Raw genomic sequence first — 18,698 nt, 5'->3', positions numbered from 1 at the left:
GTTCTTTCTTCCCATTTTCCTCTTATTCCCCTTTTTGCGTGGCTGACAGAGAGAATCATGCCTTGGAATGAAGACATTTAGGACACCGGGTTTTTCTGGTAGGGCTCCAGGTGCTATCAGTAGCAGATGAATGGTGATCTTTAGGGAAAGGCCTGCCCATCCAAGGGATTTTTTTTTTCCACTGTGACTGCTTTGTCTTTGCATCTGAATAGGGCACAGGGCTCTTGGGTTACAAGTGGCTCTAGCCAACAGCTCATAAAGCTTTGCTCTGGCTTGCGTGAGATGGGGCACATCACATCACAAACAGGTACTATAATTATCTGTAATAATGGTGTTTGCTTTTGTGAAGCAATTACTAAACTGCATTGGAAAATGCACAGGATGTGCTGCTAGTACTTGAGTTACAAAATTAAAAGAAGCTCAGAGTGAAGTTAGATGAAAGTGAACATATTTATTCTTGTCAGACTTCCTACCATTTTGCACGCTCATATTGATTTCTTTTGACACGGTCTTCTTTTATTGTGTACCGTATATATTTTTTAAATCCCTTACCGATAACAGTACCTGCTAAGGGCAATTGTAAAAGGAAACTGAAGTATATTAAACCTGCCTGGAGTCAAAATGTAATCTAACACCTGTAGTCTGCAATTTGTCATCACTTCATAGATACTTTTCCTTTTTTAATAACAGTTGCGGATTTTCCTGAGTTTTGACCTTAGGATACTGTATAATCCAAGAAAAGCAAGGAAACTAAACCACAGTCTTTAACACAGCTTTATGATGTCAAGGTGTGAAATCACTGCTGTGAGAATGAGCCCAAAGAAAATACTTCATTTGGGGCTGGGATTGGTTTTGCAGTGTTTACCCAAGCAGATATATTTTTGCAAGGAAGAAAAAAGGTAGTAGAACTGCCACATTTTTAAAAGGAGAGAAATGAATGCAGGTGCAAATTGTAACTTCTGCCACAGTTTCTTGTACAGACATTCCTAGGAAACCTGTAAAGTGTCTTGGCTCAGCAATCATGTCTAATTGCTGTGTTAGCTGCTGCAACCAGGAGGCTGTCAGGGTGCAATCTTGTTTATTGCAGCCGCTTGCTCTGCTATATCCTTGCTTGCTTCTCTATATGAAGATAAGCTGCTGGAGACAAGGGGTAGCGGGTGTAAGGTTGTTTGAGTAGGTTATTTCTCTAAGATCTGCTACAAGGGGCAGACCCTACATCCTTCCATGTATAACATTTATCTGCAAAGTGGTGGAAATTGTCTCATAAGAAACTCCTGACATGATAGCCAGGCACTGTTTCTAATTGGCTGCAGTGGCTGCATAGGCAACAAAACGTGGCACTGCATGGTGTTGTCAGCTGGTGCCCTGCTGGCAGCAGGCAACTGTCTGTGCCTCCTCCACATCCCACCTGGCTCCACTCACCGACTTCACATCTCTAGTTCTAGCCTGAATGAGGGTGGGAATGGAGGCAAACATTGGCAGAACAGTGAATCCAGACAGAACTCAACACAGAGCAGACAGCGGCTTCAGTGGCACAGTGTCCATTCAGTCTGGGTTTGTTCACCTTTTGTTGCTGTGGGGACGGCTGTCCCAGCTGCCAGAGACAGGTTTCTTCTGCAGAAACATCCTGAGAAGCAGGGAATGGGGCATGTGAAGCTATGTGGTGATCCCTTCCCCCCAATACTTCTTGGCTTTGGATTTTAGAAAGACCACAAACCCTTAGCTTATTACAAGTAATCCTGATCACTCCCATAATGATACACTACATTATATACTCTCCTAAACTTAATCATTCAATATCTCACTTCCTTCCCTGTAGGCATGTACTATTATATTTTACACATGGCTTCCAGCTGGTTTTCATTGCGGCCTTCAAATCGTATTTCAGAACAGCGCGACTTAAGACCAGTCATTTTATCTTTTAAAGTCAGCTTCCATCATATTAGTTTTCCTGCAAGTTTTCTGCCAGGGCTGGTTAATTTGTTTGAAAAAATGACTTTGTGTATGAGGTTAAAGCCTGCCTGAATGAAACTTCATAACACGGCATCTCTCATACCTGCTCTGTCTGGACGCGAGGAGCACAGCAGTGCCTGGTAGAGTTTAAAAATGGAATCTCTTGAAGGGATGGAAAAAAATAAGTCCTCTGGGCATGGAAGGAAATCTATATCTTCACATTTGATTCGAAAGTAGATGGGGAGATGGTGAGGAGGGAGGGAAGGGGAAGTCAGCTCCAGATGTGGTGGCTGTGGCGGGGCTGCTCCACCTGTGGGCTGGCAGCAGTGGGAAGGAGACACGGGTGGAAAGTAGAGGTGGGACCACAGAGCCTTCCGAGGCCTCTGCTGTGAGGTGCCTGCAGGGCAAGCTGAGCCTGACACCGAGCGGAGTGAGGGAACACAGCGTCAGGGATGTGCTGGGGATGCATTGCAGAGGGAGAGGGGATGGGAAAGGCAGTGGGCAGCGTGCCTGCCCCTTGGGACCTTGCTGTCTGTAGAAGGAAAGCTGCACCTGGCTACTGTTTTTATACAGTTTAGTGGCAGGTTTAGGACGCAGTTTGGACATGTCTAGCTGTGTTGTGAAATGTGCTGTAGCCTGTTATTTCATCACAGAATAGATGGGCTTTTCTTTTTTGCAGTATGGAAGCAGAACAGGGCTGACTCAAAATACAAAGGGTACAGCAGGCTGTGCAAAAGGGCGTGAAGTCGATGGAAATGGTAACCATAGATTTAAGGGCATAATAACAACCCTACAACCTAAAAATCTGCAGTGTGAAAGCTGGGCAGTTTGTTTGAAGAGGATGTGGTGCGCAGAGCCAGGCACAAAGTAAGCAAACTGCTGAAATCAAGCACTATATTTTAGAAATTCAGTTCAGAGCAAATAGCACAAACGTAACTTACATTTCATTTTGTACCATGTGCCTCAATTGTTGATTCATTTCCCATGGAAAGGCACGCACTTACATACTAAACAGCCCATTCTATTGGAAGGAAATACAAAACTGATCGCAGCCTAAATCCAAAGGAAATTCTGCAGATTTATCTGCTCATATGTGTAATGTCATATCACTGAAATGCATTCGTAGTGCCACTAGAAATCCAGAGCGAGCCCCCAGAAATGAGAGCAATCCTGAGGTCTTATGCAGTGCAAGAGCAGCTTTTGGGTTTTGTGTTATTTAAGAAAACAGTAAGGCAAATGAAAAAAACCCAACTTTTTTCTAATGGTTTAAACTGATAATTCCTGGTTTATGTATTTTCCTCTTTTGGAAACGATGGAGAGGTCACTCCAGAGAAGGAAGGGTTAAGGAACATTATTCTTTCCCTCCTGCTCTCGGCCCTCTTTGGTTGATTGCTTTATAGATGCTGTAGGCATCTCTTCATCTCCTTCAAATTAAACATTTTACTGCTGCTGATCCTGTATTGTTGGATTTTTTTCATCATTATATTTGATTGGAAGTCTTGTAACGTTTTTCAGGCTGGATCATTTCTCATGCTATTTGTCAACTGAAGAGGAAGAAAAAAACACTTCTGACTCCAAGAATGAACTGAGTAATTCACACTGTTTCTGGATGTGTTTCTATCTGTGTTAGCTGCTACTTAAATTTAGCTTCTGCTTAGCAGTGCTACATGAGCTTTTTCACATGACACCGTCTGTAAATTCACTGGCGGTTTGTAGTGTGACATCCTTTTCTTTTTGGCTGCTCTGGGCCTTATGGTGTCAGGGGGCAGGTCCAGAGGGCACTGCAGTGGAGATAATGTTGGTGGGGTCTGTGTTGCAGAGGCATGAGGCTGGGTCCTCAGCTGGCATCAGCAGCCCCAGTACTGAGGCTCTCAGTGCTCCCTGCTGATGTTGGGACAGATCTCAGCCTCATCTGTAGTGCCTCTCTTTGGAAACATCCGTCCTTTCCTTCGAGAGCAATCCATTAACAAAAAAGAAATGCTCAAAGAGCAACTGAGCTGTTCAGTTCAATGGAACGTTGTGCTCTTTTATTGCATGATATGTAGTAAAACACATAATACTCAGCATTTCCATTTGAGTTCCTCCTCTCTCCTAATCCTTGGTTAGCTCCATTTGACACCTGGAGTGTTTACATGCTTGGGAGGAAAACGAATTCATTGGCACCAAAATACATCTGCAGTTCTACTCAACAGAAGCTCTTCCACGTCCATATAGACCCTCCTGTCACTGGTGGCAACACCTGCTTTTAAGTGACTGCTGTGGAGCTGCCTCCTCATTCCAGTGCTTTGTCACTGCCATGAGCATCACTCCGTGCCGCTGCCATGTGCTGCAGTCCTTGGGATGTGCAGGTGCAGTCATACAGGTGCTTTGCCCTGCCTTGTATATGGGTGTTGAGCTGGGACAAAGCCCAGCATGCCTTCAGTGTGCCTCCTGCAGCCAGAGGCACAGGCAGCGCAATACAGCTGCTCTGCCAGGACCTGAGCTGTGTTGCATTCACACTGACTCCTCCAGGCTCAGTGCCCTGGCAGAACGTGTGCAGCAGGCAGTTGGTGGGGAGCATTGTGTGCTTTTCACAAACTGTGGCTGGAGATCACCGGTGGCGCACGTTGCGGTGGCAGTATTTGATGAAGGAAATGGCTAAAGGGCTCTTCAGGACAGAGCCATTTCATTTCTCTGTGTGGACAGTCTGATGTTCCACAGTGGACTTTCATTATGCATCCATTAATAACTTGAACAGAAGAGGATTTTACTGGGAGCCCTGTGTGTGTGTAAAATATGGTGCAGATTCTCAACAAATTTCCATTATTTACTCTTATTTTTCCCTTTAGAGAGCTTTAACATAGGGCTGATTTTCTTGATGTTGTTTGCAGCAAAGCTGTTTTCTTCTTTGAGTGAAGAGCCAGAATTCCCTTTTATTTGTGGAAGGAAATATTTATCCATATTGATTTTGCTAGCTCTGTAGCGTTGAGTTCTAATAATTATTTCCCTGCATCTGAAGAAACCCCTGGGCAAATACAGCCTTCAATCCTGTAGGGGATTTTTGCCAGTAATCTCTCTTGTATAGATTTTGTTTTAAAGAAAGCATATGTAGTCCCACCGTGTTTCTAGCAGTTCAGAGCAAGTGTTTTTTTTTCCTGGAAAACAGGCTATACAAGGCCATTCCTTAGCCATTTTAAGTGGCTGTTAGGGAGATAAAGAGCTACCCAGCTTTCTTTAAACTTGCCAAAAAGGAGATATCTGTTATGACCGTGAGACTATTCCACCTTTTGAATTAATTTTTATTTTGGCTATGTTTCTTTTTAATGCCGATGTTCTGTGTTTATTGTTTTGTATTTTTCTATTATTATTTTTTTATGCACATTGTTTGCCTTTTGCATTGCTTTCTCCTTTCAGTCTGTAGTTACCAGTGCAGCTGCATTATAGGTAAGAAAGAAACTGGAAAATTAATTAGTACTTTTCTTCATTAAAACAAATTAGACCCTGTGTGGAGACATGTATAAGTGCCTCTTATCTCAGGCACCAAAGGGGTCACCATGTACATGAGGCACTTGTCTGCTTAATCCTACAGGTGCTGCACAGACAGCAGTCCCAGCCTGCAAAGGAGAATTCCCCACCGAGAGAAGAGGCTCCTCCTCCACCCGCTGAGGACAGCTGTGCCAAAAAGCCCAGATCCCGCACCAAGATATCCCTGGAAGCTCTAGGTATCCTTCAAAGCTTTATCCACGATGTAGGTCTCTACCCTGATCAGGAAGCCATTCATACCCTCTCTGCTCAACTGGATCTCCCCAAACACACCATCATCAAATTTTTCCAGAACCAACGTTACCACGTAAAGCACCACGGGAAGCTAAAAGAGCATTTGGGAACAGTGGTTGATGTGGCAGAGTACAAGGATGAGGAGCTGCTGACAGAGTCGGAGGAGAACGACAGTGAGGAGGGCTCGGAGGAGATGTACAAAGTGGAGCCTGAGGAGGAAAACCCCGACAAAAGCAAGGCAGCTCCAGCAGACATCGACCAGAGATAATGTGAGATAGGAACACAGAAAGCAATACCGTGATCCAAGGATGTTGTTTCTGTTTTTGTTTTTGTTTTTTTTACTTTTTACTTTTTGTTTGTTTTTGTTGCGCATGATCCATGTGCAAACTGAGTGAATTCGGCATTGCCCAGTCAGACATCGCCTTGACACAGACACTTGAGTGTTACACATCCTACATGTGACCGGAGTAATCATTGTAATCACATAGGATTATGCCTTCATTAATCTTGCACTTGTGAAAGGGACATCTAGCAAGTAAACGGGAAGAAAAAGTCCTATGAAATCAATGAAGGAAAAATAACAACTTTGTGTGTGTGTATATATATATTTACATAAAATATATATATATTAAAATTGCATGGGACGGAACTTTGCAACCTGAAAGTATAGACTGTGAAATAAGTTCTTTAAAGATGAGACTTGTTTATGTATTAAAACCACTTCACAATGAGTTGCTTTGGCTTTTTGATAAACTGCCGCCTGCTCTCAGGGTGTGGTGACTATTTTTGAATTCCTATTTATTTTCTATGTTTATCCCTGATTTTTTTTTTTTTTAATTATTATTATATGGCTTCCTATCTGGCAACTTGATGGGTAATTTTTGAGGTATGTATTTAAAGATGTAAATCAACACTGCCAAAAAAAGAAAAAAAAAAGAAAAGAAAAGAAAAAAGAGGAAAGAGAGAAAATGGAAAAACAAATCAGGGCACCTTAAAAAGAAAACTAGTAAGTTAAAGTACTTTAAACAAAATGCGCACTTAAATGGATACAGCATGTTCCACTCTTCAGACAGTCCTTTCTGTAGTGAACAGACGAATCTTCATGAGAGTAAGGATGACTAAAGCTGAAGTTCAATGCATAGAAGACTTGTTCACTAAAGAGGTCTTTATAGAAAGCGAAGAAAAATTACGTGTTGAGATTTGATGTATGGAATTCATACTTTGAACCACATTTTACTGTGGATTTTATTTACTTGTTCTCTGTTTCAGATCTTAAGACTTATAAGCTTCCTTCTTGTTGCTTTTTGTTTTTACTGAAGTGAAACACATACACACACACACGCAAGTGTAAACTTACATTGGGACACAGAATGCCACAATCCCAATAATCCAGGTAGACTGCTGAGAGATAAAGGGTTTGCGTTGCTGATTCCCATTCACCCTCCTCTCCAGCCTCCCTGTGTTTCTGTTTTAGCTGGGCTTCCTCTGTGTCATGCATTTTGTGCCAGTGAAATGAAGTGTTTTCAGCCACGGGTCTCCCAAGCTGCAGCCCCCGCAGCGCTGAGCACCCGAGGCCTCCCTGCCATGGGGCACCAGGCCCTTCACCCTCACTCACCTCCTCCTCGAAGGGTTTCGCAGCGACCTAGCTAGCAACTACATCAAGTTACATAAAGCAGAGCTAATACTGACTGACTCTTCAATGGCGTGAGCGCTAAAGCTGCAATCTACTATAGTTTCCACCTGTTTTGAGGCATCATGTCACAAGAGACACCAAGTAGTATTTACTTTTCACTTCTGTGCAAGGATTTCCCAGGAAAGACCTCACCTTTGCTACCACCTTTGCAGCTGGATTGATTTCAGACGCCTGTTCAAACCGCAACCAACCGTACCAACAAGGTCTCTGGTTATTTTTTTTTCCTTCACAGGCTTTTCACGTAACCTTGACAAAGACCTCATGCAATATCACTTGGAAAGTTATTTTCTGTTTACTACACCAGGCAATGTAATATAGCTGTTAATACTATTTATATATTTGAAAGGTATAAAAGGTAGGAGATAAAAATGAAAAATGAACCTCTATGTGTAGATATTTACTCAGAACAGACAATATACAGGGAGAAGACGTTGCAATACAAGCTAATTCTAGCTGCTCAGTAACCTCTGGAATTTTTAAGGGATTTTTTCAAAAGAAACGTTTGAAATGTAAGAGTATCTCTGCATAAATCTCATATACCTTTGCAAAATATCGGTGGGTTGCTTACTTAATACCCTTTTTGCTCATCATCCTTTACTTCTGTAGTACGCTGCAGCTTTAATCAGAATTTCAATGGTTGCTGCTTTGTTTCTCTCAGAGCTACTCTTTCAAAACTGTCTTCTTATCCTGTAGCTGAAATCACTCCATACATTTGAAAGGAAACTGAATTTTGCCAAGCTACGTTAAGTTGTTCATCTGATGATGGCATCAACATTTGGTATCTTTTACACTTCAACCAAAAATTTTATTAGGTATTTTTTCAATGCTGAGTCTTGCCTTTTTATTTTAAATTTCACTGCCAATTCTGCAGTGATTCTAAGTGAATCTGTGGGCATTTTAGCCTGTGGTCTTGCCAGAACTTTGCGAATTACAATGCATATATGTCTATTTATTCAATATCCATCATATAATATCTATTTGGAGAAAGAAACTTTTCTTGTAGTGCCTCTTAACAAAGCACAATTTTCCGCCTTTTTTTGTGAAATAAAAAATAAAAAAAAAACCAACAAAAAAACAAAAAACAAATTGTGTTTTATTGCGGTATCAACAATGTGAATAAGGATTAACATATTGTAAATGTTCTTTTTTTTTCCATGTAAATCAACTTTATCTTTGTTATCACTAAGTGATAATTAATTTTTAACTTATGTGCATTGTTAGGCTGTTAGAATTTTTTTGGTTGTTGAAATAAAACGCATTCAATAAATATGACTTCATTTGTCAAGTAATTTACTGGGCTTCTTAAGAATTTCTGCTGAGTTTAAGTGGAACGAGGTCTGCAGAATGGGAGAGGAGAATATCTGCAAGTCAGAAGGGCTGATCCGGGTGGTGTAAATAGAGGCTGAAAGACTTCTGTGAGCCCACTTGGGTGGGCACAGTGGACAAATTCCTACCATGCAAGACTTTACCGGCTTCTTATGCACACGTATGCACACACAGTCTCCTGCGGGGTCTGGAGGAGGGTGTGGGTGCTGTCAGCCCATCGGAGAACATGCTCAACACACACAAAGATCCACTTCCAGTCTGCTGTCTTCTTTTGCTGGTAGATGTTTTCTGTTTATAATTAAAAAGCCACAAATGACTGCGTGTCAGGAAACTTTTGGAGCACACATGTCCATGGTTAATGGACATAATAAAAGGCTTTATTATATTTATAGCAGGGCATCCTACTGAGTGTCTAGAGGAATGCCGGAAGGACTGATCTATCTGAGAAATGTGCGAAACAATTTTGGGGAGAATAAGGATAAATGGAAAAAATTGCTCAAAATTCTCAGGCTAACAACGTGGTGAGTGTCTGGATTCAATCCTAGCAGACAGAGCGTACAACGCACATCAGACTTGAGTTGTCTAGGAATTGAGGTAGAGCAATTTCTAAAAGTATTTAATATTTTCCTATAGTTCTAATACAGTTTTCTTCTTTTCAAGGCATATTTACATCTTGCACAAAACGCATCTGTGCTCCCTTGAAGGAAAAAGAGAATGGAGGAGTGACAATAACTACGTCTTTTGATATCCAGCCACCTGCTTGGTGCTTGAATTTAATATGAGACCAAATAAAAATAAACGTCTGTCTGTCCTCTCAGGGAACCTCACCGCTCCGAAGCTGTGCACAACAGCATCCGGCCATGTGCTGAGCTCTGGAATGCACGACAGCTCTCCCTGCATCGCCTCTGAAAAGCTCCTGGGCTCCCTTTGCCCCTTCCATAGGAACAGCAAGCAGGCAAAGGAGAACCCAACACCTCTGCGCCAGAGATGCAGCCTGTTTGCACCAGCAAACTTGGAGCTGGCCAACTACCTTTTGTTCTCAACTGCTGGCAAAGTCCTGGTGCGTATGGCAGGAAGGCGGGGCTGCGGTTCCACAGGCCTCAGTGGGGCATGGGCCATCCCTTCAAACTGAGCCCGTGCCCTGGGCAGCTGCTGCCAAATTGTCAGTGGTGTTGGACTGGGGCCCTTTCCTGCCTGCCTGCAGGGCAAGAAACAAAAGGAGCAGCAGCCCTTGCTTTGCTGATAGATAATTTTATACATGCACTCTGTGTGTGAGTCTAAATAATATTTACAGAAAGGCACACACACACACACTTTAATTGGGGGAAAAAAAATCCTATAAACATATGGGTTTTTCTTAGAAACAGTAAAAAAAAATAATTTAATAGCTGCTATAGCGGAAAATTTTCTATTAATGCTTCTAGTTCTCTATACTTTACATGCTGCTCCTCCTATCTGCTTTTCATGTTTTAGTCATCCGGACATATGTATTTCCAATTGCAAACCTGTGTGAGTAAAACATAAACATTTTAAGATCAGTCTGAAATGTTTTTAAGACAATGAATGTACAGCCAGTTGCCTGAAGTTCACTGTTGTTTAGATAAAAGTAACTGTTCAATCTCTTCCCACTTAGTAACCAGTTATTTACACTAGACTAAATGGATTAGAATCCTTCATTGATGAAATTTGGTTTCTATCCTGAAGCTGTTAAACACGCGGGGATAAAAGCTAGGTAGGTTTGACAGTGAGCAAATGGCATCTTAAAACCATAAACGAGTCATTACAAAAAAGCTCCACTTACAATATAAAGTGCAGTGATTAATTAAAGATGCAGTTTTGACTTATTTATAGCCATTAAAAAAACATACCGGTTTTAACACAAAATAACACGAGCCAAGTCATCCAGGGGGAGAGATGCTGGCAGTCTGAGACTCAGAGAGCAGGCAATGTGACAAAGCCAATAGGGAGTGGCAAATGCAGGCCACCCCTGCAACCTTAGGGTAAGTTCACAGGAGGATGGGAAGAGGTGGCTCTGCTGTCCCTGCCCAGCTGCTCTGCTTTTTGCTCACATGCAGACCTCAGCTGCAAAGACTGTTTGAACAAGGGAGCGACAGCAGCAGTTTGAGCACTGCTTTCTGCTGGATTGGCTCTCCCTGCAAACACACTCACGACCAAATGCTGGTTCTGCTTCATTGGTGGGCGACAGTCAATAGAGGCAGAAGGAAGCAATCCAGGCAATCCATTTGAGGACCTCAAAAGCCAGAGGATCCACCAGTGCCCTCAGTAGTTTGTTTGAATGGTGGTTTTCCTCCCTGCTCAATCTGTACCATATTCCAATGGAAGCTTGGCTGGCTTTCCCTTCCAGCCTTTGTTTTTTGTTAGGCTTTTGTCTTCCAAGTGAACATCACAGGTAGCAAAGGATGCTTTGCCCTCGAGTAGCTGCTCTGACAGGTGAATGCTGCCCACTCCAGAGCCCAGTGCTCAGCAGAGCCCAGCTGTGGCCACTTGCTAATGGCAGAGTTCACCTTTGTGCTCGTTTTTAGAGTGAAACAAGGCTCTGACAAGTTTGTTGTGTTTTGTTTGCAAATGGTAACTGTTGCCCACAAAGAACCTCACACATTCACAGCCATTGCCCGCTGCACTTTGTTACACAACTTCACCCTGCGAATCCGCCACGTTTGCAGCACATCACCACCTCATTGCACCTGAGCAGCAGCAAAGCTCTGCCTCAGGGTGACGCTGAGTCGCCCAGCTGTGCCTGCTCACCCCGCTCCCACATGGTGCTGCCTGCGCCATGCTGCTGCACGAGGCCTGCAAGCCAGCAGGGTCCCAGCCAATGGGAGAGGTGTGCGCTGCTCCATGAGGCGGCCGTTGGATCGCCCCCTAGCGGCCATTTTAGGTACCGCAATAGCGGCTGTGCCGTGCTGGGGTCGTGGCCGGCGAGGGTCCCTTCTGCTCTGCGTCCCTGGGATGTGGTGTGGAACATCCCGATAAGCGCCATGACGAGCTCTGGCACCGGGATTCAAAGCAAAGCCCATCCCTGGGAGAAGGGGAAATGCTTGCAGCTGCCCCTGTAAAGCGTGGCCGGGACACGGTGCAGCGTGAGGGCAAGCCCATGCTCCGGCTCTCAGGAAGCTTCCTCAGCTCAGAACGGAGAAGACAAAATGGCCGGAGAAAGTGAGGTAAGGAAAACCCACAACAACCTGGAAACACCTATTAAATGCAGAGCTGTGCAGTCATGGGGTGGATGAGGTTTGGAAGGGACCCCCTGGGATCCTGCACTCCACGGGTGTCCAGCCTTTGTCTGCATGGGCTGCACGTGTGTAGGTCACTCCAGAAGTAATTATCCTGTTTATTCCCATGCACTGTAACGCTGATTGGTAGAGCACGTTCTCAGCTACAAAAAAACCTGTTCTTCAGCGCAGGCAGCACCATTAGCTCTGCATGTTTGGCAGCAATGAACAGAGCCTACGTGCTGTGCTCATTACAACCTGCACCAGCAGAGCTGACCACTGCCACTGCTGCTGCTGCTGAAACAACTGCTCCCAGCCACTGTTTGGTCTCCATTAGCGTGCAGCAAGTGTCAGTGAATGGCGCTGGGTGCCATTTCTCCACATGGAGGAATTCAGTGACACACCTTTGCTTCTTCTGCACTTCCTTGTCAAATGCCATTTGGTCAGCCTGCCCCTCTGCTGCCATCTGTCACAGGGCAACAGCATGTAACAGAATATTGCTTGGAAGGTTCAACCTTTACTGCCACACCACCCACATCTGCCTCTGATGTTGTGGGCTAATGTAATAAAATAGAAGGCATTACTTCTGGAGCAGCCTTCATAAAGTACATCCTACAATTAATGTGCATAAGTAACAAAGCGCTTTAATTTTTAATATATGTATTTTTTGTTAGAACATTAAAAAAAGGAGAGTGACAAAGCCATAAAACTGGTGGGATGCGTGACCTTGTATTTGTGAACCTAATGCAGCAGTTTGGTTGTGTCCTACAGACAGAGGGGCTGTATGTGGGCCTTGTATGTTACGTATTTTACCCTTAGCAATCTGTTGCCCACAGTGCAGCCCTGCGCTGCCTGCTGCTGCCATAACATTGCGGGGCGCACAGGAGGTCTGGTGCATGGAATTTCAGTGGGTGCTTTTGTTGCTCTGGCAGTGCTCTGTCACCATGTTTAGCGCTGAGGATGTGCAGCATCGATGACACCCTCTGCTGTTGTAGATCCATCTGTGTTTTATCTCAAAGGCATTGATATCTTTTCCTCTTGTTGCCTCTAAAAATGCACGTGTGGCTGTTGGGTGAATGCTGGTTCCCTAACATGGTCCTGGCAATATCCTGTCTAAGCGCCGCTCCTTGTCACATCGATATCATCTATCAGTGCCCGTTGTCTTTATAGCGATCTTGAGCAAACAGTTTTATTTCCAATGAGGACATCACACATTGATCTAAACGCTCATCTGTAATGGATCAATTTACATTAGGAGAACAGTATTTTAGCATTGCCGTTCATTATATTGAAAGAAGTATATGTTTAGTTACAGGCTAAAATCAATTAAACAACCCTCTGCCTTTTGCTGTGAGGAAGTCAACAAGCCACTCTGTCTTGGACAATTATCCATCTACAGCTCCTTAAATAAAGGCTTCCAGCATCGCCCCAATCCTCTCAGTTCTCATTTTCTCCTTCAGAGACCCCTTCTGCAATGATTGGCTGCTTTGCAGTCGGGTAAAACACTCTCAGCTAAAAGGCAGCAGAAACGAGCCCGCTGCTGCTGGTTTGGAGGGGCCTTTCTCAGGGCCATGCAGAGCCACACATCCAGAGGGGAAGCCTGCACGTTCAGCAGCAGGATGCTGGTAGCACACAGTGCTGGCTGTGGGAGATGCTGGGAAATGGTGATGGTGCTGTTTGTATCTTCATGAGTGTATCTTCATCATCTCCAAGCGGCACTGATTTCATGGGGGGAGAAAAGGAGGTACTGGGAGAAGGGGAGGAATTTGTCCGGTGTGATGGTGTTTAGTATTTCAAAGTAAGACAGAAGGCTGCAAGGAGTGCTGGCGGCTTTCTGACAAAGGGAACACGATTTTAGTTGGTGATGTAGCTGCAGAGAGAAAAGGAACCTGCAGTTTCAAAAGCAAAACACACAGGGGAACTGCAGGGCAATGCAATGCTGCGATCTGAGGAGCTCATCTCGCGGGGCTGTGGCGGACGTGGCCCTGGCAGGTGGAGGCATTACCTGCCCCAGACACTGCCACAGCTCGGTGTCCTCCACGTGCCCACACCCTGTCTGCCATGTGCATCACTATGGAGCTCTGCCCATATGAGTGCTGGGCACACAGAGCTCTGTGCCCCAGTGCAGAGCTCATGGGCTGGGCCAGTTCTGTAGCACTATGTGTATGTGTATATATCTACATAGAGATACAGTTACATTCATTCCTTCTCTACCACACAGGCAGCTCCAGCACTTGTCCTACTCTTTCATGATACACACAAAACACTGCTGCAATGCTAATAATAATAATGAGAGGGAAGGAATAGCAGATATTACAAAGCATATTAAGAAATTGATCTTTGTTTTTCTCTTGAATAAAGAGGCAGACCTTGAAACTGCTGAAGCCATTCGGATAATTGGTTATTGGCTCTCTTGAGTGATTATATCCACCTCGGTTCCACCAAGTTCAGCAGGTCTCGTGCTGGTCAATTAGCCTTTGGCATCTGGGAGAGGAAATGCTTCATTCAGGTTTTCTCAGAGCCAGTTTCTGTAGCATATGGTGGCCTGAGCAGGAGGGGTTCCCCATGGGCAGTGTGGGAACTCAGTGCTCACAGCCTGCCCCTACACTTGGGCATTTTGGCCTGGCTGTCTGAAGAGTGGCGTGCTGATAAGGGGAAGAATCTTCCCCAGGGACCGCCCTGCAGGAAAGGAGGTGGGATGAGTGGGGTTTCCTCCACCCAGCATATGATGAGACCCAACTTTCCAATAGGCCAAGTGGAGCCACAGGGCCTGAGCCTCACACTGCGCTGCTGCCGCACATGGGCAGGCTGCATGCTCCCCCAGCACTGCTGCTCCCATCCCTTCTGCACTACGAGGGCTGTATGGAGCTAAACAGCTGATGCCAGTTAGTGGCTTTTCCTGCCGAGTGCTTGGTCTTGCCTTCACCGCGATGGCTGGCCAGAGGGCTCCAACACTTGCATTGCTGTGAGGCAGACCCTGAAATAATAGTTGGTTACATTCAGAGGATTCAGTTCAGATTTTAAAACCTCATCAAATAGTTAATGACTATTTCAACACAGCAGTTCCTGCAAGACTTGGGAGAGAAGAGAGAGGGAGATGGAAAAGTTATTCATGTCCCATCTGTCTGGAACGCTTGTCCCCTCCCTCCCACCCACTGAGTCACTTCCTCTCTTTATATCTCACTTAAATATTTTTTTTTCCCCTTTAGCTTATGATTAACAGGCACTCACCCTCTGCAAATTGTCTTTTTTTTTTTTTCTGTTTGAATGTTAAATTTCTATTGGTAAGCAGATCATGTTGTCTTGCACACAGACGTATGGGCTGAAATGCAGTGTATGTTGCATGTGACCATGTAAATGAATGCATCAACTGCTGCAACACCCTATAAACACACCTAAAACTTCTGGAGGAGGAGAATAGGTTGTTTCCAGGATGAAAAGTCCTGTGGGCTTCCTGAGTATGTGTGTGAGGTGATGGTGATCATCACAGTGAGGCTGTGAGCTGTAGGTAGGCGGAGGCTGGGAGGGGGAAACAAACCTCCTTGAATAGGTTACATGAGTTACTGAGGCTTCCTGGTGAAGGGTGAGAAGATGAGGCCTTTTATTGGATGCTGCAGAAACCTTGCCTGTGCTCTGCCTGCTTGAGCCTTGTTGCATGTAGTCCAGAGACTTGGTACCTGTACTACAGAACAAGTCTTACTCCTCGGGAATGTTGGGTTAACAACACTCAGAAAAAAACAACTGTGCTTTGTTTTAGAGCCAAACACTTGAGCAGCTCTATCTGACTGGGATAATTCACAGAGAAACACCAGCAGTGAGTGCTCAGCTACTAGCTGCTGCCTTTTTCTGTAATCCCTTTTTGCAGCGAGATCTCCCTGGCTTTTCTGGTTCCAGTCAGTTGGCCATCAGCTAATGGGTGATGCAGTAACCTGGGTACCGTGTCTGCTGAGGGATGCGGTGCAGGCTGGGGCACAGATGTGTCACACAAGCTCTGCAGTGAGTCAGCCTGGCTCCTGCTGGAGGTTGTAGCTGTGTGCAGGTCCTGCAGGGCCACGGGCTGGCCCTGTGCCAGCCTCCCAATTCCAGAAGCTTGCTGCAGGGGTGCCCAGCCTGCCTCTGTGCTGGCACGGCTCCATCACTGCTGGTTTTGGCTCTGACTCTATGTCCAGTGAAAGTAGCTGTCCAGTGCCCAGAACTGCACCTTACGAATTGCTGGTCTGGCTGGCCTCTGAGACCAGTGTCTGCATCTTACATGTGTGGATGGTAGTGCAGGCAGGCTGGGATGAGAGCAGGCCCTGAGGGTGAGCCTGACTTTATTGTAGCTTCACCAGGCGTGACACTATGCCTGTCAGACCCCGGCAAATTCCCTCTTAGGATGGTGCTGAGTGGCAGTGAGACAAAAGTTTAAACCATTTTGCTTTCGTAACACCTAATGGAGGACTGTTAATTGGCCAGGCAGGCTTGTGGGACGGCTGATGTATCCAAGGACGGTGTGCTGTGTTAGTAAAAGCTGAGCAAGCACAGGGCTGACGTTGCTGGGTGTATTTTGTTTTGTTTTTCAAAGGAAGGTTTGTTAGTTTATTCTCCCAGGCCTTTTCTCTGATGGGTAGCAATGCATTCCTTAGGGATTTCCTCCTTCAGCTTATTTTTGGAAACAGTTTTACAGACATGCATGCGCGGACAGTATAGCTGCCCTTGTGTTATGTATGATAGCTAATGAAATTAGTATTTCAGTTGCCTCAGGCAACCTTTGGAAATAACACAATAGCTTCAATTGTTTATTTCCCTGAGAGATGTTAATGATTAACTCTGAAAAAAAAAAAAGTGATTCTTCTACCTGTACTGCAGAAACTTCCTTAGCTCTATGCAACAGCGAGATATCTTTAGGTAATATATGGCTTGCAGAAAGCTAAGCTCTGTAACATTACTGTGCAGATAGATAGAATTGGCTGCTGGAAAACTGCTTCAGCCTATGATTTTAGTGCTGCCAGCTGGCAGAAATGATCACATATGTAAAACCCTCAGCTGAGCCAGAAAACCTGAGTTCAAATCTCTTGCCAAGGATTGTAGGATAGAATGATTAACCTGATTTTATATTTCTGGATAACTATCGAGTGCCTGAATATTTATAGTAATAAATGTCTTCCATATGTGCTGATACTGCATCCACAGAGTGTGATAGCATGATATAGTTATTGTCTTACTTGAAGACGCTAATTATAGCTAATCCTATAGGCACATGAATCATGAATCACTGGCCCAATTTCTGCCATCTCCTGTAGGTGCATCTGACTGCTCATGTGAGCAATGCGGGTCAGCAGAGAGCTCAAGGCAGGTTACAGATAGTGCTGGGGATCCTGAGCTGTGTTCTCAGAAGCTGTACGAGTACTTGGTATTTAAGCAAGTGGGCTAGTATAGTGCCCACCTGCTGCTGATACCTTTTGAGAATTACTAGCAGATGCCTTAATGTACCTTTAAGCATCAGGATGCCACTGAACATGCACAGATTTTGAGCTACAGGCCTGTGGTTTGAGTGGCCCTGGGAGCTTCTAAGTCAAAACTGTCCCGGGCTCCCAGGTTCCTTAGACTAGTTGGTGCCTGTGTGGGGGGCAGTGCATGTGCTTGCTGAGCTGGCTCAGTGTGGTAGTGAGGAGGCTCTGCTCCTGCAGCACGAGCGCTTCTCCACTAGCGCACCAGGTTGTGCTCTTAAACACCCCTTAATGCAGTAAAACCTCCTCAGTGCAGCAGCTGCTCTCCACTAGGTTGGAAAAGGCAACAGAGGCGCTGTATGAAAGTTATGGTGTTGTAGTACGAAGGCTATAAAAACAGAGGAAGAGGGACTAAACCACCGTTCCAGTAGTTTTCCCTTCGAAGAGAGGTAAGCCCGCCCAGACGTCTTCCTTTTAAATACTGACTACTGCATCTGTTTTAAACCAAAAATAATACCTTTTGATTGGAAATGTTTCAATAACATTATTTGTGCATTTTATTGAGGCAGAGGTTGCAATTATTAGAGTCGCTAGGAATTTCAGACATTTAAACACAGCCTTTATTTCTCCAGAGTAAACCACATCCCTGTGCAATTATTCTTCTATCTAAATGCCTTTAAACCAAGTCCTGAACCAAATCTGACATTTATTGCTGGTGGTCCCTCTTACAAATCACCCCTTGAAATGAACATGTGGGACTAGACAAGGACTGAAGAGGTAGGGGCTGGTGCCCTGGGCTGCTGAGGAGGGCAGAGCCTGCTCAGCTGTGTTGGGCAGCCCTGGGTAGCTGCTGAGCTTGCATGCTGGTCTGGTCAGGTATTGGAGTCTGGGCCTTGCAGACTCTAATAGAATAAAAAGAAGGGATTGTCTGGTCATGGAAACCACTTCAGCCATGTGATCACTTTATGGCTTTTCTCTCAGCTGGCCTCTCACCAAGAAGCAAACAACTGCATCTGTGGCTGAGAAGGGAGTCAGCTCAGCAGCCAGAATGCTCCCCCAAGTGTGCTCTCAGTGTTGCCCCTTAATCTTTTCAGCAAACCTTTTTGGAAACTTTAATTAAAACCCTGAGAATGGTAAGGGTCCTCTAAGGCCTGAATTTCCTTTGTCTTCTGGCCTCTCTGCACACACTACTGGCAGCAGAGTCTAGGCACTTAAGTACTTTCAGTTTCAGTTTCTTCTGGCACAGTGTAAGGAAGGGTTTGTGCCTAAAAGTTCTTTAAAATCTTGACATCAGTCAAACAACAAACC

General features: G+C 44.8%; 1 protein-coding gene and 1 long non-coding RNA gene across 4 annotated transcripts in view; both read left to right on the top strand.

Moving 5' to 3' along the window:
- Nucleotides 1-7,311, top strand: part of SATB2 (SATB homeobox 2) — a 126,438-nt gene extending 119,127 nt beyond the window's left edge. For all 3 annotated transcript variants that reach the window (XM_015868181.2, XM_015868185.2, XM_015868184.2), the window contains one exon: nt 5,522-7,311. In XM_015868181.2, coding sequence (XP_015723667.1) covers nt 5,522-5,977 — 456 coding nt within the window. In that variant the 3' untranslated portion in view covers nt 5,978-7,311. The remainder of the gene's footprint in view (nt 1-5,521) is intronic.
- Nucleotides 7,312-11,633: 4,322 nt separating this feature from the next.
- LOC116653701 overlaps nt 11,634-18,698 on the top strand; it is a 163,193-nt gene continuing 156,128 nt past the window's right edge. The window contains exon 1 of the long non-coding RNA XR_004308078.1: nt 11,634-11,910. This is a non-coding gene — a long non-coding RNA (uncharacterized LOC116653701). The remainder of the gene's footprint in view (nt 11,911-18,698) is intronic.

Source organism: Coturnix japonica, chromosome 7, assembly GCF_001577835.2.
Source record: "Coturnix japonica isolate 7356 chromosome 7, Coturnix japonica 2.1, whole genome shotgun sequence".
Taxonomy (NCBI): Eukaryota; Metazoa; Chordata; class Aves; order Galliformes; family Phasianidae; genus Coturnix; species Coturnix japonica.
Note: the sequence above shows the minus strand (reverse complement) of the source record. Positions and strands in the feature narration are given on the sequence as shown.